Source organism: Diabrotica undecimpunctata, chromosome 2, assembly GCF_040954645.1.
Source record: "Diabrotica undecimpunctata isolate CICGRU chromosome 2, icDiaUnde3, whole genome shotgun sequence".
Classification (NCBI taxonomy): Eukaryota; Metazoa; Arthropoda; class Insecta; order Coleoptera; family Chrysomelidae; genus Diabrotica; species Diabrotica undecimpunctata.
In genome coordinates, this window is record NC_092804.1 from 9,794,119 (window position 1) to 9,819,673 (window position 25,555).

Genomic DNA, 25,555 nt, shown 5'->3' on the forward strand with positions numbered 1-25,555 from the left:
CACCCAGCCTGCCTTTGTAAAAGCCTCTAGAGACTCTGTTTTGTAATGTTGTAACAGGTATATTAAATTGGCGTGCAGCTTCCCTTAGGCCATAACGTCTTTCTTCAATTGCCTTTAGAGCAGCTTTCATTTGATCATCAGTCCATGAAAATTTGTTGGTACTTCGTTTCCGTTTAAAAGGCATCTGAAAAAGATACAAATTGTTAAATAAGCAAAAGAAAAGCAAAAATGTAAAGAATCTAAGCCAAATTATTAAAAGAGTAAAGGCGAAGACTTGGCGGGTAATCGCGAACATCTGTTCGTGATTACCCGATTTGGAAATGAATTTGAAGAAACGAAACAATCATAATATAAATGCATTTAACTTCTCCGTAATAGGACAATTTTATAGGTTAAATAATAGTAAGTTAACTAACTCTAACAATTTAAATGAAACCATCAAGTGTTTAGGTACATACCTTATTTTCTGAATTGCTAAAATTGTAGTGCAAGCACCAAAAACAAATAAATCGCTGTAAAAAATTCCACAAATACGGGGCAACTGTGTATCTATGCCACCACGTGCAGACTAGTAGGAAGCACGAAATGAAGTTTACAACGGAATGATACAGATGACGTACGCATGTATTCTGTGATGTTCGCAATCACCCGCTGTTCGCTATTACCCGTCGTTCCCCTACTAAATAAAAATCAAGACGCCACTGACAAAAAAGTATTAGGCCATTTTCGAGCTGTTTTCAACGAAGAACAAGAACAGCAGTTGGTAAATTATCTCTTGGTGATGGAGGTACGTATTTTTTTGGAATTACTGTAGCTAATTTGCGCAGCCTTGCTTACCAAATGGCTGAACGGAATAACATCCCCCATGTTTTCAATAAAGAAACGAAATTAGTAGGAAAAAGTTGGGTAACTGGGTTCAGAAAGTGCCTTCCTGAGCTTGTGTTAAGAAAACTAGAGGCGATTTCAGCAGTAAGGGCGCAAACATTTAACACAACGAATGTAACCAAGTTTTTTGACATTTTGGAGGATATTCAAAAACATTACTTGTATCTTCCTCAAAGGGTTTACAATGTTAATGAAACTGGACTTATGACTGTCCAGTCAAAGTCTTGAAATGTTTTTGCTCTAAAAGGGAGATGGCAAGTCGGATTCTCTTATATCTACAGAGAGAGGTGTTCTCAGCATATTTGTAATTTCTGTGTCAGCTGGGGGAGCTTTTATTCCTCTGTTTATCATCTTCCCTAGACAGCGGATAAAAGTGGAACTTCAAGACGGCGCTCCACCTGGAACAGCTTTTGTTTGTCATCCTTCGGGGTAGATGCAAACTGAGATTTTTACACAATGGTTTGACCATTTCTTGAAGTTTGCGAAGCCATTCGAAGACGACCCCGTTTTGCTTATACATGATGGACATTCCACCCCACACAAAAAATCTAGATTTCATTGAAAGGGCTAGAGAAAATCACACAACTGTAGTTTGCATTACCCCCTACCTCCCCCCCCCCTCCCCGGCAGTCTTAAGCTGCAGCCACTCGATGTTTCTTTCATGGGGCCCTTCAATACATATGATGTCCCAGCGATCGAAAGATTCTTGCGTAATAATCCTGGTAGATTAGTGACACAGTATCAGGTATCTAACTTTGACTTTCGAAATAAATATTGTAGATGGCGGTAGTAGTTAGAGTCCACTGAAAGGGGGATTTCATGCATTTTGCACAAAGTTAATAGAATTGAAATATATTTTTTTGAGTTAAAAAAATCTGTCCACTGGAGTGGACTCAACGCATGAGACGGTCAAAAACACGATATTCCTAATATTCCTTAATACAATCACATATTAAATGCCTTTCTGACATAAACTGCCTCGATTAAAATTAATACTGCAAGAAAAATCAAAATGCTGAAGAGAATCTAGAGGAAACAGGATCTTCTGACTTCGAAATATACGAAGGTACTTTTGTTCATAAATTCTTCAATATTCTAATCGACAATAGTTATCTATTCTAAGCCAGTCCGGTTCTGAAGCTTCAAATATTAAAATATTACATAAACAACGACAAACGTGTGATTCAACGTGAAAGTTTTACCATATTCACTGTAATAAGCTGCTGTAGATCATTAAAAATTGAATTCAGGTTAATAAGTAGGTACCTACTATATCGACGGTATTACCCGAATTGCTTAGTGCAGTGGAGCCTTTCACGAAAAACACTCATCAATTAAAAACGAGTATTGTATATTTTCGATATTTATGAATCATTTTTTGTTTTGCGTAGTAATGTCATATTTATTACATAATGGAATTATTTACTACTGACTTACGAGAACTGGAATTAAATAATGCCTAAATATCAATAAGGTTTGAAACAAACCAAACATAAAATGTTTTGGAAATTACCATAAACTGAAACAAATAAATAATAAATTGTATAATCTATCATATTATACGCTATGCCAATATACAAAAGTGCTTATCAAAAGAACAGTTCAAGACATACAACAAAAAAACACTCATAAACTTCGGCAATTGGATAAATAACTACAGATAAAGAAATGAAGCAAACAAGCCAATAACTGTATAATAAATGGACGAAGCGTGATCAGCAAAAACTATTTGCTGGTTATTTAGCAGAAAAGAAAGAAGTTCGTCAGGAAAATGTTTTACCTGTGAATTAAATTGTGTAAATCTAAAAGATTTAACATCATTAAATCATTGAATACTTAATTCTTTTTTTAATGTCAAAAATTTCATACTTAGTAGGTAGGTATATTTTATTTCTTTTAGTTTCTTTGGGACTCTCACAATATAAGATTCAAACTCGGAGACTTTCCTTATCTTAGTAACTAAAGTCTGGACATTTTATTTCGGGGTATTAAAACTAGCAGAATATTGAAAAGCAGAAAATCCAATACAGGTAAAAGACCTCAAGCAAAAATAACTTTGGTTTGTTGATCCCAATCTTCTTTTTAATTCCAGGTATAAAAATGTTGAAATAGTATCAAACATCACATTTGATTATCACGTAGTGGTGGTATAAAAATGGAAATCACAGGATTTCTCAACAAACATCAACGTTTATATTACCACAGAATAAAAACCAAGTATTTCTTATTCTGTTATTTTGCTCAAATTTTAGGTAATTTTACCAGGTCCAAAGAAATTAAATTCAAGACTGATTCAACTTAAAACTAGTTCATGTGTCCAATCAGGAATAATAAATTTTGTAGTAGTTTACGTTTCCATTATATTATTATACATAATTATATTGTAGTCTCGTTTAAACATAATTTTTATCCAAAATATTTTGATTTTGGATGATTGATGTGTTATGTAGGCAACCATCAATACGTCTTCGTTATGCTGTTGGTTTTATTGACATTTCACATTTCCTTGAGTGAATGTTATGGTCATAATTAAGCTAAATTTAACAACACGCTGAACAATGAATATTAAGTAAAATTGTGAAAGAATCATGGCCGGTGTTGTACCGAAAAAATCAGCATCTGGTCGAAAACAATGGACATTACGTGGTAATTGTACATAATTGTTATTTCATGTTTGGGGATATATTATCCATTGAAGAAACCTTGTGATTTACAATGTAATTGGTCCAAATAAAACAAATGTAATTTAATTCGGTAGTTATGTTCAAGACAGTATTACTGTCTGATGGATAGTGTAAACCCTTGACCTATAACACAATAACATTTCAGGTATTTGCCTAAAGTAAGTACATTTTTCAGATAATTCCCAATATTCCCTTAAAAGATTAAGGAACCAGCTAGCATCTGATGGTTGCCCTGAGTCCCAAGTTGTATTAGCTAAACAACTGTTGGATGAAGAATGTGGTAAGAACCAAAATATACAAATATTAGCTTGTTCTATTTTAACAGATTAAATATTGATTCAACAACATTTATAGCCATGTATAATAAGTCCTAAACAACAAAGTGTTTAATCAAAAGTAATACTTTTTTAGCAAAAGTTTATTTATATTAATGATGACAGTTTCGAGAAACAGTTATCATAGTATAAAGTGATAGACAAACAGTAAAAGGATTTGAATATTTGGAATAACATTTAAAATATTACACAACAGAAGGGTGTCATAAATGAAAGGATAAAGGCTGATATAGATAGAATGGATTGGAAATGTCAAAAGTTACTAAAAGGCAAAGACCTTATTAGAAAGAGCAAAATAGAAATATACAATTTTGTGACCTACACAGGGTGTAACATATATAACAAATAGGAACGAAAATGCTCTAAGGATCATAAAATTCAAGATCTTTAGGAGAATATTGATGAAATTAGAGAATATAATGAATGTATACAGATTCAAAAGCTGAAATGGTGAGCTTACATCTAAATACTATGAGAACTTATAGATGTTGCTGTCAAAGCCAAAGAATGTTAAACCTGAGGAAAGTGTATGACCATGAACACAAAGGGTGGTGAAATCATATAAGATTTCACCTCCTATGTACCTACCCCTATGATGTATAAGGTTTAGATGTCTATATTAATTTTTTTGAGAAGACTGAGTTTTTTTTCAGTCTAGTCTACCATAATTTAGTATTACTGATCTTCTTAGGCTACCATACTCAAAGTATATAAGAAAGCAAATGTTTGTAAAAACTTAAAGCTTGATTTTGATCTGTTCATTTGTGCAAATTCATTATTAGCCTTAGCAACTCTTTTTCTACATCTCTATCGGCTTCTTCATTGTTTGTCATTTACTACATAGATACCAGAACTTCTCCGCTTGCTTATTGTTTTAGTCATTCAGTTGAAGGATCAAATGGACTCAGTTGTTGTCCCAGATATACATTCTAATATTTGCGGTTTTAGTTACCAAAAGTTTATAGAAAAAATATGTCGTTATTTGTATAATCATTTTTACAAATGAATTCTTTATTGAAACAGTGATGATACATGAATTACCTTTTGGGAACCCCATTCATTTAAATAAAAGATTACTAGGTAATTTTATTTAATTTAAAAAAATTTTGGTAAATTATAAATAAATTTAATGTAAGAATATGTTGCTGATTGCCACAAAAATTTGTTTGGTCAGAGGACATGATTTATAAAAAAATTTTGAATATTAGTTTAATTTTCAAGCTATTATCATTACATGCAGAATTAAACATGAAATAATATACTGGAGCTGTTCAAAAAGTTCCAGTACTACTGCTTAAATTATTTATTTAAAAACATTACAAACCATTCAACATTATCTCATTTAAATTATATGTTTCTGTTTAGAATAATGTTTCCACTGCTGGAAGGACAAACTTTTTAACAAACTCTTATATAACTACTATGCTCACTGCTAATCTACCTTTATGATTTGTAGAAGTTGAACCCGATAAAAAAGAAAATGCTTGTCTGGGAGTTTATTGGCTAATCAAAGCATCCAAACAAGGCAACATCGAAGCAACTAATCTTCTAAAATCATGCCTTCAAAGTGGGAAAGGCATTACAGAGCACAATTACATGGATGTAAAATCATGTATCAATATGACCCAGGATGAAAAATTGGCCCGAAAAGCTGCTAGAGAAATGTTTGCAAGGTAATACTTTTTTATACTTAATAAAAGACTAGTTATTTAGTTATAGTTATAGATTAGGGGCTAGGTTATGGTCCTAGTGCACTATGTTTTTTATGTTATCCTCAGGGAAATTTTCCTAAAATTTAAATATATATTGACATAGTTTGCTAAATTCAATAATCTCACCAGATAATTTAAATGAAATCAAATTGGTCTCTTTTTCATTTTTCAGTCTTCTTTAAACCTTTTCTGGTCAGTATATGTGATAAAACCCCAATGTTTCTCAATTTTCTCCATGTTTTAAAGATATATGACAGAGAACACACATACTATATTTACCTCACATCTGATGTCACACACTACTCTTGTAAAAACTTGAAAAACGGTAACATCTTCCATTAATCCATAGAATTTATAATATTGAAAAACTGTTTTTAAAATCCACACATAAGTAAATAGGTCATGTGCCTACAGAATCAAAAAATAGGTCATTTTTTCTTGTACATTTCTAAAGAAAATGTAAGGTTCATTCTAGTAATTTCTGATACTTTTTAAGGTCACGCTTGAACGGTATAAAGAACTGAAACTCTGTTATAAAGGAGGGAGGACGATCAAGGAGACTAATTAGTAGAAAAATAGTCAAATGTCACTTGATCTGAAAAAGACTCAGGAATGAACTTTAGATTTTATTACGAAGATTACATGAGAAAATGACCTTTTTGACCCTGTATTTACTCACATAACCAGTGTATGTTACATATTTCGATATTCGTATTAATTTGCAGAAACATTTTACTTTGTATTATTTTCAGCCTGTCAAATGGAGGAGAGTACATCACGTCCTACCAATTGAAAAGGAAGATGTTAGCTATCGATCGTGGGGAAACGTGCTCAAAATCAACAGAAACTAACGACATAGACGAAGATAATTGGGGACTGGGTAAATTAACCAACGAGTATGAGGAGTTCAGTAGCGAATCTGAAGAAGAAACAGACTGGTCGCAAAGATCGGATAGTACCAACGAAAAACTAACCGAGGATCATCTACTAGCAGCCGCTGTCGACTACTCACATGGTCAGTTACCGGAGGTCAATCGCATATTAAGTTTGTCCAACCCGGACCTAAAAGCTTTAGACCATATTCCGTACGTCCATAGGTCCATACTACATCCTTTGTTGGTTTTAAAAATACTCTATTTTAAATTGATTCAATTTCTAGGGCAGAAGACTTGGCCGCTCTTAGGTCCTCTAGTCAAATCCGAACTACAAATTTTGCTGTTATTGATAGTTTACGTATTTTTTAGTTCCGATAATGTTTTGTATATTTTACCGATGTTGTTGTATTACATTTCGTTCGCAGTAATGGTTTGTACGACGTTTCAAATGTTGCAGAACCAAAAAGAGTTCACTGATTTTCGATTGTGGTCTGGATTGTTCATTTGTTACTCCGGCGGTAACTTGAACGCCAGTGAAACCGAGTACCAGTATATCAGAAACAACATGAAGCCTTACGGTCAGTTTTTTGTAAGCCTTCTAGTGAATTTGTTTGTCTATTCTTTTATTTCTGAGCAGTGGATTCTACAATCTGAGTTAACTATAATTTCATTCCTGCTAACTTTCATGACACTGTTGGGTTTCATGCCAAAAGTAAGATCCAAAATGGTGTTTGATATGTCAGTGTTGTTCAGCTTTGCAATAAACGTCTTAGCGAAGTATCCTTATGATACAGACCCAGTTGTAACTCAGGGCTGGAGATTCCTAGAGCTAAATGTCCCAACTTTTCCCAGTTACATAATCGGAAACGGTATAGAGTTCTGCATTAGTTTCAGGTTCATTCTTTATGCTTGCATACCTCTCATATTCCTGAAGATAGCTCACAAGCAAAACTGGAGAGGCACTTATAAGACTCTGATACCTCATTGTGTAACTTTAAGTTGGTTGCAGATCTGCATCATCAGTTCACAAGGCGCCACTATGTTTGGTTTCTTAAGAGGAACTCTCGCTCTGGTCGGCGCAGTTCTATTCTTACCTTTGGTAGGCATTACTAGCGTTATTCTACCGGTAGCAGCTTTAACGAAGTGGATAATCACTTCTAATTTTATTTACACTATTTGTATATTTGTTATTTTGAGTACTTTGGGACTGGGGATATGCTACATATGTGCCCAGACAAGATATAAGAAGTATACAGCTATAATACAGATCGTACTGATGGTTTTGGCGTTCTTTATACTAATAAATTCTTCGAAAGAACACATAAGCTACTACGACGATGAGGAGAAGTCGTCACAGGTAATGAGCTGGGAGATATACCAAACGTTTTGTCATCAGCCGGTTTGGCAAGAAGAAAACATCGCCTTGTCTCAAATAAAATGTGTTGATCTAGAAGGTGTCACCATACAGTGGAATGGCTACATCAGTGAAATTAAACTGAGGTCAGTATCAAATAGATACAAGAGTATATTCGACAAATTGCCAAAAAGTCTCTCCGAGTATTTTTATTGTATGTACGGCGAAGAAAACAAATCGGACTGCGATCGAGTACCAGAAATAGCCAGAGACAACTGCCTGGCATTCTACGACATCGTAAGCTCTGTAAATAAATGCACCTTGCAGAAATACAACAAATACACCTTTGAAATTACATTGAAGATGCACTCAGGCATATGGGCCAAAGCCACGGAGCTCACTCTAGTCGTTAACGAGTACTTCCAAGATTTCGTACTCAAATTAAAACCCACCGACCATATCAGGTTCAAGGGCAAGTTGTTTAACAACGAGGCTGACAGTTCGGACGCAATTTTGGGCGGTTTGAAACCGCACGTGCAATTGGAAGCGTTGAGTTGTTCTTCTTGTCAAGATAATACGCTCGATGAAATGAAACTAACTTACGAATCTAGTATTAATATTTATAGCGTGATGAATTGTGCCCGCGTTGGCGTTAAGTTTATATTGAATGTTATTTTTAGGCCGTTTTTGATCTTTAAGTAATTCCAATAAATGTTAAAAGAGTATTATTAAGGCGGTGTTTTATTTCGTGAACCTATAGCCTAAAAATCCCTTCTATCCGGAGAAGAGAAGAAGATTTTGGAGGTTAAACATGTGCAATACAACTCTACTGTGTGATTATTGCAATAAATCAGTATTAAAAGCTATATTATGCAGTATGTGCAAGAAAAGTGCTTTCCAAAAAAGCTATACTTAAAGGGCATGTCAAATAACCAATAATATTGTCCGATGTTCAAATTGTGCATTTGCAATGCATCGTTTGTGTGCCTAGTGCCTACTTTTCAACGTCTAATTCAGCAATCGCCGCTAGAGGCACGAGTGTTGCAAAGGGTGCTATAAATACAATTATAAACTTATTTATTGTTTAATTCATTTTATTTGTTTTTAGCGTTATTAGACTATCATTTATTATTTGATTAGTGCCGAATATGTTTTATGAAATAAATAAATTATTTCAATATATCGTCGTGTGGTCTAAAGTATATTTCCATAGGAAAGATGGAGCTGTAAAATCAAATTTAAATTTGCCATTACTCTAATTTGGAAGCTTATTTTGTAGCAAAAGTCACATTAATTAATATTAAAAAGTTTGTTAGTTGAAAATATCAAATAATTTTTATTGAACCAAACTAATATTTTTCCAGGAGCAACTTCGCCTGCTTTTGTGAATAGCTAGTTATATATTTAAATCTAATTGACGACGGATTATAACGATACTTTTAACAATTTCTTGTAAGCATCCAATTGCGACTGGAGCAAATTTACATAAGGACCTACCAAGATTAATAAGCAAATCTAAATTTTTACATGCACATGGAAATTATATATATTTATCAAATAGTAGGAATATTTCTGTTCGGCACAACTAAAGAACAATGAGGCTCCGAGCCCAGATGGGATACTTTTAGAAATGTTTAAGAAGGGGAGTGAAATTAAGAATTGAAAATTTTTTCAACGAATGTCTTCACAGAGAAGTCCCAGATGATTGTAATGAAAGTTTGACAATACTTCTCTTCAAAAAAGGAGACAGGGAAGATTTGAAGAACTATAGGCCAATCTCCCTGTTGTCCCTAATGTACAAACTGTTTATGAGAGTAATAACTAATAGGGTAACGTCGAAGCTCGATAGCTATCAACCGGTAGAGCAGGCAGGATTCCGAATGGGTTACAGTACAGGGGATCATCTTTTTACAGTCAGAACGCTAATAGGGAAAGCCAATGAATATCACATTATACATTGACTTCGTTGATTATGAAAAGTCATTCGACTCCATAGAACTTTGGGCAATAGAGAGAGCTAGGAACTACTGCAGGATAGACTCTCGATACAGAATGCTCATACATAATATTTACAAGAAAGCTACAATGAAAATACAAATAAATGCGAAAACCAAAGCTATACCAATCAACATTACCAGAAGAATAAGGTTAGCGTGGGTAGGATTTGGAAAACTGAGTTGGATCTTGAAAAGCACTAAAATAGAACAATATTTGAAAACCAGAATTTACTATCAGTGTGTACTCACACACACCTAAGAATATTATAGTATCATGGTCACCAACTCTAGCCACTGTTTCTACTCATGCGAAAAAATTCCACTCCGTCGATTTATAAATTTAAATAATATTTACAGTCCGTTTGTTACGCCTGCAGTGCGTTTACGTCTACAGTCCGTCAAACTATAAATCCAGCTTTACTCATTATCTTACATATGTAATGATTTCACAGATTCACTCCCATACAAATTTCCAACGTGGAGCGCGCGTATAGAAGTATAACTTCAAAAGTTATTTAAATTAGGTAGGATTTGAAGTTTACTGATCAAAATTTTTTTGATTTTTATCAAAATGCTTTTTCTTTTGAACATTTCATTTTCATTTATATTCTGGAGGCTTCTATAAAGATGTTCCAAGTTTAGTTAATAAAAATATATGTAAATTAACTATTAACGACTGATTCTTACAAAAGTATTATTCCTCTGCTTTTTACAAAATTAATATTCATTTTTGTAAAATACTTTTGTCTCAAAAAACGCATTGTTTGTTTTAATGGCGAGCTGACTTACTTCATTATTGTGACGTTAAAATTAAAAAATTATGCAACACGTTTTATAAAGTTTTTATTTGTCTGTGACATTTACACCAAGGACACTGATTTATCTCGGTCACAGTCATAGCACACTACCACTCGGTTAAATTTAGCTATGGTCACAGCATCGAGCAAAAAGACATTGTCTTTTTGCTCGATGGGTCACAGTCTCGGTAGTATCACAGAATAAATAACAATCAGAATGACCACTCTCAGATGCCGCCTTTGAAGTTTTTTCACCACACGATCGCCATATTTTAAACGGAAACATAGACTCGAATTGAGAAATTTGTGTCAAGCTATGACAGAACTGTAATTTAAATTTTTAGGGATTAATAATTTAGTACATTTGAAATAATTTAATCTATTCTTCAACTAAAAGTACGAATAAAATAGTGCATATTATGTCTATATAGTTGCCGTAAATAAATTAAACCTGGTTAATTTTTCTATGCACACAAGATAAAATGTCACTAAACAGCACTGCTTCCGACTAAAACATGGCCGATTCCGTCTGCGCGAACGAGATGCGCGTACTTATTTCTTCAAGTAGAGTGGGCATTCTATTGTTTATTATAATGTGGTAGTACTCATAAGAAAATACTGCTTTATGATTTATTTAACTGTTGATCTCGTGTATCCCGTGAGAAAGTCTAAATAATTATTTACAGTTTGTTTACTAAACCTAAACTCATAAAGATATTTTACTTTTCGTCGTTGGTTTACTCGGAAATATAAAAGTTTTTTATATTCGTTAAATGTGAATTAAATAGACAAGGATACTTTAGAAAGCAAAACTTTCATTTTTGAGAAACAAAACTGATTTAAATAAGCCCACAGCATAGAAACAAATTATGGTGGTAAGACAATGAGTTAAACACAGACAGAGCTGTATACTCTTTCCTTGTCTAATGCCATCCGTGAGTTTGCCACGAAAGTTTTGACAGATGACAGGAATTGATGTATGAGAATGAGAAGATAGAAACACAGAAATTGTGAGGTTATTTTGTGTGTTGCACGTGTGTGGAAGATTTTTTATTTCCAAACATTAATGGGAAACTAAACAAAATGGTAAATATTTCTTATTTGTTCGGTGAATACTATTAAACTTATACTAGTTCACAATGTAAGAATTCATTTTAAAGGCAAACTTTTTTTTTAGCCGAAGCTTTATGTTTTATTTGAACATGCTGCGGGGTATGGAGTCTTCAAAGTTGAAGAGTTCGAAGAAATTGGAATGTTGCTTCCGCAATTGGAAGCCGCAGTCTACGATATAAGTCGATTTAACAGTATCGTGAAACTTGTTGGATTTTGCCCATTTAGGTCAGCTGTAACAGCGTTGGAAAATGTTAACGCTGTTTCCGAGGGTATTCTTCCCGAAGAGCTACAACAATATTTAGATGTAACCATTCCCAAGGGAAGCAAAAAAGACAAAGTTACTTTGGGCGTGAGTGACCCAAAACTATCTGCTGCCATTACTGAAGCTTTGGGTATTAATTGTAGCCATATTGGTGTAGTTCCAGAAGTTGTAAGAGGTGAGCTTTGAAAATTTATGTAGAGTATATTAAATATCTTCTAATCTGAAAAAGCTCTAACACTGTTTTTGATCTACACCTTTAATTCTTGGCTCCTTGTATCCTCACCTATATCTTTCATCATTTTGTTACTTTTCATAGGGTTTTTATTGTGTGGAATGATCTATGTTTTCTTTTTGTTTACACATGTATTTATGATATCTTACATATTATATTGAAGATTATTGAATTACTATTAAATATTAGCTCTAAATCATTCATAATTAGTCACTCTTTATGTTTATTTTAGTTTTTCTTGATCCTTTTTAATTGTTATTACTTTTAAAAGCTGAAAATGTTCCTCTAGCTTTTATCAATTGTTTTACGCTGGTTATATTGATATATTGCTTTTATTTTAGGTATACGTGCACACTTTCATCACTTAGTAAAAGGTTTTACTTTAAAAAGTTCAGGAGTTGCTCAGTTGGGTTTGGGACATTCATACTCACGTGCTAAAATAAAGTTTAATGTCCACAGAGTAGATAATATGATTATTCAATCTATTGCCCTATTGGATCAACTTGATAAGGATATTAACACCTTTTCCATGAGAATCAGGTAGGTGGTTTGTATATATTTATGTAATAAATATTCTGATGATTCTTGTATTTTTAGAGAATGGTATTCCTACCATTTCCCAGAGTTGGTGAAAATTGTTCCAGAAAACTACACATATGCAAGATTAGCCCAGTTTATTAAGAACAGGAAACTTCTTTCAGAAGAATCTCTGGAAGGCCTAGAAGAACTCACAATGGACTCTGGTAAAGCTCAAGCCATCTTAGATGCTTCAAGATCTAGTATGGGAATGGACATAAGTGACATAGATTTATTGAACATCGAAATGTTTGCTACTAGAGTTGTGTCTTTGTCAGACTATAGAAAACGGCTAGCAGAATATTTAAGGACCAAGATGTCGGATGTAGCTCCAAATCTTGCAACACTAATTGGAGATCAAGTTGGTGCTAGGTTGATTGCTCATGCTGGTTCCCTTACTAATCTTGCTAAGTATCCAGCTTCTACAGTTCAGATTTTGGGTGCTGAGAAGGCTTTATTTAGGGCACTGAAAACAAGAGGTAAGATCATGTTTTAAAACATACTGAATATAACTAAACTGAATAAGTGTCATAAGTATAATTGATTTAGTCAAATCAATCTGGTTAGGGATCTTCTTTGAGGTCTTAAGCCTGCTGCCTTTTTAGAGATAAAGATCTATGGAGATGGACCATACATAGTGTTGACCTCCCCTCAATGGAGGCCAAGATTGCAAAGCGAGAAAGATAGGTAGAAAAATACAACTGAAATACTAAACTATTTGCTTCTATTATGTATATTACTATGTTTTAAGAGTTAAAATCCTAAAATTTTTATTATTTTCGATGTTTAGTCTGTTATACCTTGGGACATTCTTAAAGAAAGCCTTTCAGGAACATTAAGATTTTGTGTAGATTAATGTTAGGAAGGCTCTCTTCTCTTCTTTTCTATACTCCATCTACCTGGCTAGGGTTCCTTAAAGAGACACTATTTTGAAGGTGGGTATCTAGGGAGTTGATCCATTATAAAATCTATGTCCTTATATGTTGTTTTTAAAGTTTCATGTCATCTCTCTTCCCAATATGTTCATATACCTTATCCTTTACAGTTTTATTACTAATGAGTACTAATAATCCTACTAAACAACAATATCAACTAAGAAAGAAAGTTAGCGTAATTTTAACATAATTAATCTTATCATTTTTTAATTCTGCTTTTTCTTTTTAGGAAATACTCCCAAATATGGCTTGATCTTCCACTCCACATTCATAGGACGTGCTGGCACCAAAAACAAAGGTCGCATTTCAAGGTACCTCGCAAACAAATGCTCAATTGCATCTAGAATAGATTGCTTTTCAGAGCAGCCATCACAAGTGTTTGGAGAAAAACTTCGGCAGCAAGTTGAAGATAGACTAAAGTTCTATGAAAGCGGCGATATTCCCAAGAAAAACATCGAAGTAATGAAAGAAGCTATAGAAGAGTATGAGCAGCAAGTAGCACAAATGAAGTCAGAGAAGAAGAAGAAAAAGAAAAAGAGGAAATCAGAAGCTGCAAATGAAACAGTTGAGGATGCAGAAGCTAATGGTGTTGACTCATCGGAACCTAAAAAGAAGAAAAAGAAGAAGTCTATTTCTTTGGATGATAGTCAAGCTTCAGAATTGAATGGAACTGTTGAGGGTGAAGAGAGTCCAAAGAAGAAAAAGAAAAAGAAGAAAAATAAGGAACAAGATGAGTAGGTTCTTATTATGTAGTTATTGATTTAGGTACTCTTTGTTACATCAAATCAGAGATCCAAGTCCTTTAGTATATAGGTATAATAGGTATTTTAAAAAATTTTATGAAAAATTATAAATGCTTGATTTGCTATAATCATTATGGAAGGGAGTATTGAATTGGTGTCATTGTATCCATTTTGATCTTATATTTTCAATATATTGTTGTAGAGTGTTCTTCATGTACATAGACAATCATTTGAATATTTTATTAGTTTATCTTTGCACATTTTCTCCTTTTCTAACGGCTGGAACCTCTCAGCAGAGTGACCTCTACTTATTTTTAATATATTAGTTATGTTACAGAGAAGATGGTGTTGTAGAATATTGAGAAAAATCAATGGGGTTTATTATTAATTCTCTATTAAACTATTGCTTTCATGTTTATAGTAGTTCAAATTCTAGGAAACTAAAAATGCTATGATTAAACAGCAAAAATGTGTGATTTGAGCAATTTTTGATGTAATTAAGAATTTTGTGACTACCGTTTTGATGTTTCAAAGATTATCTACTTTAATGTGCTAATATTTTTATACTATGTAAGTTTATATACTATAAATAGGATAAATAAATAAGAAAATGATTTTATGCATTTGTTGTAAAATAATATTCAATTTTGAATAATTTGTCAAATCAAAAACATACTTAAATGTTTTGTTAGGTTATTTTATGTTTGGATTAAAATAAAAACCTTTTTTTAAAGTTTATCGTTTTTCTGCAGTAATTTGTGGTGTGGTATTACCAATGCAGTAAGTATTTAGTAGTGACAGTAAAAGCAAATATGAAGGAGAAACAAAATCCACATAATTATAGGTAAAAGTATGGTAAAAGAAAACGCAAAAATTGATCACCTTGAATGTGACAATTACTGAGGGATAACCGCCTTGATTACAATATATAACAATCATATAACATAATCCATACACATTGAGCCCATAATTTGAAGAAATTCTGGCTGAAAAGTGGATTCAGACATGTCAACAGTAGACCAGATTGCCTCGAGTCCTTCCAAATTTCAAAGCAGCATATGATAAAATAATATGAAGCAATGCAATACTTCAGAATTCCTGTTAAGCTGATAAAGTTGGTAAAGATAACAATGTCAAAAGTCATATATAAGAGTAAAAATCCCAAATATCTATTCTGAATAATTCAGAACTAAACTACCAAGGAAAACAGAAAAGGAGGCTTATGGCCCAGTCTGTTTTTTGGTTCTATCATGGAATGTTTCCCCTTTTATTTGTTTAAAGCCTGTTTGGAGTAGGCCAGGAAAATCTGTTTCGGAAAAAAATTTGATGGCTGACAAATCATAAAAATTCCAGGACCTTTTCTTACAAAATAACTTTCTAAAACAATAAAGAAACTAATGGACCTTCGCATAAGAAAAGTTTATGTGAGAAAACTGCTACACTAAAGTCACTTTGTTAGCAAACAGTTTACCCATTCCTATCTGGTTGTACCAGATGGTTCTGGTGGAAATTCAACCAAAAAAGTTTATCCATCCTTCTTCCCACTATACCTACATCCTCAGGAGACAACCTGCACCTAACTAAAAACCAGTAATCCAAAGTGTGAGATACTGTGCAGAAGAATGCACAACCATACAAGTGGTCTCGAACGGTTCCCTCCGGATACCAGGCGACCTCCGGTTGTAAGAACCCTTACTTACTTAAGCTAGTGGACATCTATTTCCCAGCTACTCATGGGAACCTTATGGAACCAATAGTAAAAAATAAAAAAAATGGATGTTCAAGTATCACAATAAACTAGAGGTCGAAAGAAGGAGACTAAGTGGCGCGGCTCGGAAGCAGTTACATTGACGTCTGAAATCAGGAATACCCTATGAGAAAGCTCTAAAAAAGGTACTACAAATAAAACCTCCGAAAAAGAAAGATTGGTATAAGCCCTCTTTTACCAAAACTTTTAGGAAAAAATCAGGTCAGAGACAAGCACCCCTAAGAGTGCGCAAAAGAAACGATCGCGAACCGAGCAGATGTATTACAAAGCTGCAACTAGCGGAATGAAGGTGGGAATAGTCCACCCTGAGTACCCAGCACAGTTAATTAATAGACAATGATAATATTGCGGGAGCTGCAGAAAGCTGTCGAGGATCTATCCGAAGTCTAATTTTATTATATATACACTCGCGATCATAAAATCCGGGTCACCTTGAAAATTTCAAGTTTCTGGAATATTTGTCATCAATGTTTGTTTTGAAAGAAAAAAAAACGGTTATTTATTGTTTTTATTGAAAAAGCAGAAAACAAACCTAATTGTTGATAAAACAGGCATACGAAAAAAATGGAAAATACAGAACGTGGTAAAATGTCAGTGAAATTTCAATGACTAATATCGTGTATTGCCTCCACTTGCTCTAATGACCTCTTGCAGACGACGGGGCATTCTCTCAATTTATCTCCGGATTACATGTTGTGGTGTAGTATGTTATTCCACTCTCTCACTAACAGATCCTTAAGCTCATGTCCTTTGTTAGGAGGAGATGTTAGGGGTTGAATACGTTTTTTCAAATCGTCCCAGATATGTTAGATGGGATTCAGGTCCGGTGACCTAGCTGGCCAGGGTAACCTCGTAATTCCAACCTCGTCCAAGTATTGCATACTGATCGTGGCAACGTGCGTTCGCGCGTTGTTCTGCATAAAAACGAAGTTTTCTCCAAGCCTTGCCATGGTATGCATAACATGTTCTTCCAGAATCTCCGTAATGTCCCTTCGTGCAGTTAAGGGCCCTTTTTCGATGAAGGGTAATTCTGTGCGGAAGTCGGAAGATACACCTCCCCAAGCCATTACCGAGCCTCCACCAAATGGCATTCTTGGAGCAATGCAAGCTTGTGAAAATCATTCACCGGTTCTCCTCCAAACTCTTACCCGTCCATCGGATCCAGTTAGGCAGAAACGGGATTCATCTGAGAATAACTCTTTGCTCCAATCGTTAATTCATCAATGCGCGTATTATCGAGCAAAAGCTAGTCGTGCAACTCGATGCGCCAGGCGAAGTGGCGGTCCTGTAGCCATTACTCGAGAAGATAGTCCAAAAGAACGAAATCTTCTCCTGACTGTTGGAACGCTAACATTGCGATTTCGTACTTCCTGTAAACGATTTCGATGCATCATCGCAGTTGAGGTCCGGTTTCGTAAAGCCTGAAACACAAGAAAACGGTCATCTCGTACCGTGGTCATTCTTCTTCGTCCAGAGCCAGGTCGTCTGGATGGCAAACCCTTCTCCTGAAAGCGTTGAAGCACTCGTTGAACCGTAGAAAGGCTTACGCCAACAGTTCTTGCGACTTGCCGTTGAGTGTGACCGTCTTTCACAAGCGCAACAATTTGTTCAGTTTCAACAACAGTCAAGGGTATTTTTGGCAAAAAATAAACAATAATAAACACTAATGGTGGCAATAATAAACGTTTGTTCGTTGCATTTGAACGGAAAGTCGAAGCACAAATGAGACATTTAAAACAAGCGGCAGTTACAGGTACGGCTCATATTGGGAAGTGTGCGCTTTCCCGCGAAATCGGCACTATTGAAATTTTTTGTTGCAAAGGAAACCGCTAAGCCGACAACAATTCCCAGAAATATGCATTAGTTTGTATTTGTGTTATTATTATTTACGATAAAGCTCGTTAAAAATGAAATATCGGTGATTTTCAAGGTGACCCGGATTTTATGATCGCGAGTGTATATTGAAATTTTCGCGGAAAAACGGTATTAAAGAAAAAGTCTCTGAAATACATCAGACCACAAGACCGACTAGTAGTACCCCGCCTACCTACACACAGACAGGACCAATCACAAGAAGCCTTGCGGCTATAAAAAGTAAATGCAGCGACCAGGAGAGTCAGTTAACTTCAAGCATCAGCGAGAAGCGCTACTACCTGACTTGACAATGACAAGTGCGACCTTTCCGAAACGTCGTCAAAATAATGGTATATCTTCGGATGTTGCGTGCTCTATTTCAATTGTTGACTTTGGTACCAATATAGTTCTGAGATAATTCGTAAGTCTTCTTCGTAAATTTCAGTTGTTCTCAGAATTTCGTTCATCTTTTGATGATTAACGCAGTCAAACGCTTTTCGATCATCAATAAAACATGCATATACATCAAAAATATGCGTGAGATAATTAGGTATGACTGAGTCAAAATGGACAGTGGTAAGAGCACATGGACGGTGACTAGTACAACTGAGTAGAAATCTGGCGCGCTGGGAGGAATCATGTCCAATATCGGTGGACCCCAATCCGAGAGGCGGGTTTATCATGCTGTGGTGCTATGGACTGTCCTTTACGCGGTACCGATCTGGGGTAGAGCGGTCCTAACAAAATCGGACAGAAGACACCTCACCTGACACCCGACAGTTAGGATGAGTATCTTGAGAGTAGCACCTGTATATGGGGGCAATGAGAGGAAGATCGATTATAATGTGGCAGAAGGAATGGGACACGATGAGGGGTAATGCAGAGGATAAATGTAAATAAAGGATGCTGCAGAAATGGATGTATTTGGGATTATACAGGCTATGTGTAACGATGTGCATCGTCGCCGACTTACCTGCGCCCTGTACCTACGCACTCCCACCACCATCAATGAGCGCTGGAAATGGAAGACCGGCAACTGTATAAAACAACGTACGCCGCAAGGGAGAATCCAGTTCCGCCAGAGTACTGATCTGGTGGAAACTCCACTGGGTCTTTGGGTATTGACCAAAGACCAACCATCCTGGAAATTCCGCCAGAGTACTGATCTAGTAGGAACTCCACGGGGACTGGGTAATGAGTAAAGGCCAACCGTCCTGGTAGTTCTATCAGAGTATTGATCTGGGAACAACTCCAGTGACATCTGATATCTAGTATGTAACTATACATTCATTAAGCACGAAGATGCTGTGTAGTGCCTTTTGGCAGTTGTCTTGTTTGTTTTTTCTATCTTAATATAATTGTTATCCCCTCCCCTCTCATTTACTGCACCACCTACTCCATTTTTCCGTCATTGTACTATTTACCCTCTCCCCTTTCCAGCAAGACCTCATATGTCACAATCTGTCGAGCCATTCTCGAGTTGTGCTACTTTGCGCCCAATTTCTGTAGCAGTGACTGTCGCAAAAATTTGTTGTATGATGAATACTTCTTCCCCATCCAAAAAGTGCACAACGTCGCTAAAGAAGTTTTCACTTCAATAAAATATGTAAGATTTGATTGACATAATTTATGTTTAATTCTTATTACAAAAAATTTAAAGAAATATGCAGCATATATACAAAAAATTATATAGTGATGATACATTTTTTCTTTTTGATTAATAAATTACAATATATGCCAAAGCAAAAGATACCAAAACCAAGGCTCAAATTAAACCTAGACATTCAAAAGTTACACATTCTAGTGAATATGAAAAACCTTATGGGATCTCTAAACAGATTTATAAAGCAAATCTACAAATTGTGTTTTTGTGTCACAAATATAAAACATATTTAGATAATTATAAGATAAAACACAAATGATTTACTGAAAATTGTCCAGTTATTTGAATGACACAAGCTCAGACTTCTTGAAGAACATATATGATGCTTGAAATTTTAAAAGAAATTATATTGTATTGACTTTTTGATATAACCATTTTTATTCGTACCATCCAAAAGCTTCTTGTGTCCAGGATACTTTACATTGACATATACTGTATTTTACATTGTACATTAGTTTGTTTGAATACTGTATAACAGCATTATTAAACATTTCCTTTATTTAAAATTTTCTAAGATGGGTGGAGCATGTTTATTCAATTGAATTAAAATAAGAGTTTTTATTTAAAATATTATAACACTATAATCTATGTTAAATAAGTTTCAGGATCATTCACCACCCTCTGGCTGAAAATTGTCATTCTGTACAACTCCAGGTTGATAATATCCTGAATGAAAGGATGTTTGCTGATCAGATTCTACATTGTTAAAAGAATAATTTCCATTTTCCTCTGTGTGTGGATCTTCGGGTGCTCTGTGATTTTCATCTGGTAATGCAATATTACTTAATTCTGTACTTGCTACTTCAGTCTCAACTTGTCCATCAGATTCTTCTTTGTTGATAGCTGGAGAGTTACTTACTGGTATATCGTCAACGTGGCCATTATGGTCACTATCTTGGTGTTCTTCAGGTGGATCTTGTTCAGGCTGATTTTCATGATCGTCCATCTCATGTTCCTGATCTTGTTCCATCTGATCTAAGTCTTCTTTTTCTTCTTTTTTGCCTCCAAACTTATCGAAACCTTTCTTCATTTTTAGTTCCATTTGTTCCAGTTCTTCAGCTACTTGTTTCTTTTTCTTCTCAATCGTTTCTAAAAAAATATATAGAATTTAATAAACTTACAAAAAAGAATAAAATCTATTTCAGCTAGCTTAAGGTACTGCATTTAGTATAAAACCTGTACATTTGGTATAAAATATAAACCATTTAGTATATACTTCAGTCACAGAATAAATAACAATCAGAATGCCTACTCTCAGATGCCGCCTTTGAAGTTTGTCAGCATGTGAACGGCATGTTTTAGACAGAAACATAGACTCGAATTGAGAAATTTGTGACAAGCTACGACAGAATTGTAATTTAAATTTTTAGAGATTAATAATTTAGTACATTTGAAATAATTTAATCTATTCTTCAACTAAAAGTACGAATAAAATAGTGCATAATTATGTCTGTAGTTGCCGTAAATAAATTAAACCAGGTTAATTTGTCTATGCACACCAGATAAAATGTCACTGAACAGCACTGGTTCCGACTAAAACATGGCTGATTCCGTCTGCGTGAATGAGATGTGCGTACTTATTTTTTCAAGCAGAGTGGGCATTCTGATTGTTTACTATTCTGTGCTTCAGTATTCAGAGAAGAATATGTCACTGAACTCTAAAAATCCTAAGAACAAGCTGAATTTTGCTGAAAATGTGAATTGTGGGACCCCAAAGAAGTAAAAAATTTGCTACTCATACCTTTGGGCTTCCCACTAAAACTTTCCTCATAAGGGGAGAGGTGGAAATCAGCAATTTACCAAGAATCTGTAAGTGGTAGAAAAAAATATTTCAAACAGTAAATGTAACTGAAATCATTTTGAACAAAAATGTTTATTTGCACTTTTCCTGTAGAATAAACTGTTCTGTTGGAAACAACCCTTGAAGCAAAACCAGCAAAATGTTTTATGTGCGGAAAAAAATTTGTATAATTAAGTCTATGGTAATAATTCAATATCTTTTGATCAGAGTGTCCTATTGACAAAAATCAAAATGCATTTTAAAGGTGAAGAGTACAGCTTTCGTATGAAATTTTTGACTTTTGTCACAACTTAAGTCAGTATCTAAAAAGGCGTTAAAAAAATAAATGTTGCATGATTTTTACCATTTTTTATGATTTTCATGAGATCAATAAAATTTATCACAAAAGTGCTAATGAACATTTTTATTTAAAATTATCTCAGCTACATTTTTTGTTTGAAACTTTTTTTTCTATAGTGTACAGATTCTTGGTAAATCAATGTTCTTGCTTTCCCCCTACGAGGAGGGGAAAGCCCAGGGGTAGGAGAGGCAAAGATTATGCATCTTTTTTAGGTCCCAAAATTGACGTTCTCAGTCATTTTACTCTTAGAATGAAACTCTTTAAATAATACTAATATTTTGGAATTTCACACTGGCTCTTGTCATAAATTTAACAATATCTAAGGTAACACGAAATATAATACATAGATAGAAGCAGTGGACAGAGTAATAGTATTGTTTTATATATAAAATCATTGAAGGTTTGGGTGGGGCTATTACAGATAAATGTAACATTAGAGTTCAACAATTAGCTAAAATTTGTGTAAAAAATGATTAATACAAGAGCCTAAATAATAGGCCAGATACAGTTAAGGATTAAGATCAGATTAATATGCATATAATTGAAAACTGACTAATATGTTCAACAGATTTGAGTCATAATATTGTATAAGGGAGTAAACCACAATTGATTGTAATCAGTTCAATATTTAACTTAACATCCTACAAGAAAACAGTTTCAAAATCTTAAGTAGTAGTTGGTGAATAAATCTATTGGGATTTTTAGAAAAATAAAAATAATTCCTGTACTATACAATCATATTTACGAATGTGTATGTAGATTATGCTTCCTGGTTGCCAGCTATTAGATATTGTTTAAATGTTTTCTCAAACTACTAACCTTCAACTTTTTTAGAACTATCTTCAAGCATTTTCTTAGTACGCTCTGACATTTTTCGAGGTAAATAGTAAATATGAGGTTTGGCTTTGGTTTTGATAAAGTTCATGCTTGGTTTCTGATTCTGTTCCCAAATAGTATATTCTTTTGTCCTCAACATTTTCATTTCTATTAATTTAATTTCAGCTTGTTTCTTTTTTCGATTTAGAAACAATTCTTGTCTTTCCTTCCTTACCTCTTCTTTCTCTTTTATTTCATGTTCCTCAATTTTTTTCTCTACCTCTGCACGTTTCTGTTCCTAAAAGATAATGAAAATTCAGAGTAACAAAAAATTACACACAGATAGTAAGTACTTACTCTTTGTTTAAGTTTTGTTTCCTCCTGTTGAAACTTTTGAAGAGTTCCCAATAAAGCTCCAAACATTCTTTTATTCCTAGCTTTAAATTTTTCATCTTTGTTTTGTGCTTCAAGGGCTTGTTCCCGACTAGGCACTTTCTTTGGCGTCACTATAACTTTACTTATTAAGCCCCGTTGTTTATTTGTTGAACTATCATCATCTGGAACCTTATCTGACAATCTATTAAAAACAGAAATTGCATTTCTCCTTTTAGCAGGAGGCTCCTCGTTTTCTGTGAACATCCGTGATTTAACAGGAGTTTTATTACCAGCTCGGCTTTTGTCATCACCAAGTCTTTTCATAACATTTCGTGGAGGTAATTGTGAAGGATCTCTACCAATTAACCTTTTTATACTTTCGTCCACTCCTTTTAAACTGTTTTTTGCTTCTTCTAGTTCATGCTGTAGATTTCCAAAGGATAAAATTTCTGTTCCCATATTGTTCGTTTTTAATAGGTAACGTTATATTTCATTTATTTAAAAACTTAAATTACAGATTTACTGAATACTACCGACATTTATTTATTAATGAGACTAGGGATTTTCTTTTTTAAACTGTGGCAGAGTGTCAGTCAGGTTAGAAAGCATAAAATACAGGGTATGCAACTGAAAGAAAGGATATTAAGTCAATTTTTCTTGAATTATGTACTTCTTTGCTAATATTCGCTTTCAACAAATAAAGTTACAGAAAACAATTAAAATAATATTAACATTAAGCACAGCATAAAAAAAACATTTGTTTCTTATTAGGTATGTGACATTATTAAGTGTTCTAATTTTTTAGAAAAGGGCAGGAATAATAAAATAATAAAGTATGGCAACAGAATATATATTAACTAACGATGTCATATACTATTATTATTATATACTAGCTATAGTATATTACATCGTTGATACTTATTAACATTAATAATACTTCTATGGTTAAAACTAGCGATTGTAAAGAGTGTTGCCTATTGTTTGTGACAGACTGACAGACATAATCAATTTTTGATAAATTAAAAACATTTGAGGGGTACTGATTGTCAAAATCACGTAAAAATTGAAATTATATTCTTTATTGATTAACATTTATTTTTCTTCTACAAATACATGTAAGTGCATTAATTTATATTAATAAAGTAGGTTTTGAAAATTAAATAATATGCTAGAAAATATACAAGGATTATGCAACAATTTTTAGGTTAACTTTTTATTTTTTAGAGTATGGGGGGCGACGGACACGGTCATGGACATGGTCACGGTGCCCCATACACAATACCCGATTACAAGATATATAAGGTTAAAGATGTACCCGAACTGTTGGCTACCGAAAGAGCCTTAGCTGCTCATGGTCTAAAAGATCCTTGGCTTCGCAATGAAGTTTGGAGATACGATCCCAAGGAATTTGGAACACATAGCAGCAGATTAAATACACTGGTGTTTAGAGGATTTAAACTTGGAGTTGGAGCTTTTCTGCTCACAATTGTTGGAACAGCTATTTATGATAAAATGAATCCTAGTGATCACGGCCACGGCCATGGACATGGGCATAAGTAAATGTGTATGATATGTTGTGAACGTAGGATTTTTGTAAATAGGAATAATATAATGTAACAAGACATTGGTACTTTTTATTTTAAAATATTTTTATACCTATAATTATTTAAAGTAGTTACGAAGAAATTTCAGTCTATTACTAATAATATCTACTCAATTTGTTGCCTAAGACAAGACAAAATAAACAGTTGCCTAAGAAAAGTTTATTTTAAGAATGAAGAATACAACAATTGTAAGGTTTGAATTTTTAAGGCTTCTGCTATTATAACATAATAGTGCCACAGCAGGTAACAGTAAATTACTGACAGTCTCAATCTAGTAATCCGCAGTCATATTTCCAACCACACACGCATACTGACAGACTTAACTTGGAATTCAAATCAGCTAAGATGCACTTACTTAATAATCATGGAAATTATACCAAATGCTGAGAGTTCACTAAATAAAAAATATTGTTTGATTTTGTTGAATTGGGACAGTGAGCTTTAAGTTTTGCCTTTTTTTTAATGAAATATTTACAGTTTTGGCATAAAAGACATATGCAGATTTTAATTAATTTCAAAATCAAAAATCGTTTGGATTAATATTTAAAAATTAATTTTGTTCAACCACTTTCTGACAATATTTCTAATTTTTGTAAAGTATTTGTGACAACTTAATAAATTAAATAAGGCAGACATGTATGACTTCATAGGCTTTTACTACCACAGTCTAGAATTTACTATGAATATTCCAGGTTTTGATAGTATTTTTATAATACATGACCATATTTGGGCCCATATATTGCCACCCATGCAGATAGTTTCTTATCAGGTCATCTGGTTTGAAACTTCTTAACATACACACTTTATTATTGTTGTGAAGTAGGAAGTGCATTT

At 33.9% G+C, this 25,555-nt stretch overlaps 4 protein-coding genes across 4 annotated transcripts; 3 read left to right on the forward strand and 1 right to left on the reverse strand.

The window, feature by feature from the left end:
• Window positions 1-3,360: 3,360 nt before the first annotated feature.
• Window positions 3,361-8,577, forward strand: wfs1 (wolframin ER transmembrane glycoprotein wfs1). Its single transcript, XM_072522224.1, has 4 exons — window positions 3,361-3,531; window positions 3,745-3,849; window positions 5,361-5,577; window positions 6,369-8,577. Exons 1-4 carry the CDS (start codon window positions 3,474-3,476, stop codon window positions 8,545-8,547), a joined length of 2,559 nt encoding a protein of 852 aa, XP_072378325.1. The 5' UTR covers window positions 3,361-3,473; the 3' UTR covers window positions 8,548-8,577.
• A 3,059-nt stretch (window positions 8,578-11,636) lies between these two features.
• On the forward strand, window positions 11,637-14,558 carry Nop56 (Nop56 ribonucleoprotein). The gene is made up of 5 exons (XM_072522225.1): window positions 11,637-11,725; window positions 11,817-12,189; window positions 12,588-12,786; window positions 12,844-13,301; window positions 13,987-14,558. Exons 1-5 carry the CDS (start codon window positions 11,723-11,725, stop codon window positions 14,493-14,495), a joined length of 1,542 nt encoding a protein of 513 aa, XP_072378326.1. The 5' UTR covers window positions 11,637-11,722; the 3' UTR covers window positions 14,496-14,558.
• A 5,178-nt stretch (window positions 14,559-19,736) lies between these two features.
• LOC140434160 (pinin-like) lies at window positions 19,737-23,705 on the reverse strand. The gene is made up of 3 exons (XM_072522226.1): window positions 23,100-23,705; window positions 22,746-23,040; window positions 19,737-20,874 (listed from the first exon to the last, which is right to left on the reverse strand). Exons 1-3 carry the CDS (start codon window positions 23,574-23,576, stop codon window positions 20,393-20,395), a joined length of 1,254 nt encoding a protein of 417 aa, XP_072378327.1. The 5' UTR covers window positions 23,577-23,705; the 3' UTR covers window positions 19,737-20,392.
• Window positions 23,706-24,071: 366 nt separating this feature from the next.
• ND-B12 (NADH dehydrogenase [ubiquinone] 1 beta subcomplex subunit 3) lies at window positions 24,072-24,741 on the forward strand. The gene is made up of 2 exons (XM_072521218.1): window positions 24,072-24,232; window positions 24,342-24,741. Exon 2 carries the CDS (start codon window positions 24,345-24,347, stop codon window positions 24,675-24,677), a length of 333 nt encoding a protein of 110 aa, XP_072377319.1. The 5' UTR covers window positions 24,072-24,232; window positions 24,342-24,344; the 3' UTR covers window positions 24,678-24,741.
• Window positions 24,742-25,555: the final 814 nt, after the last annotated feature.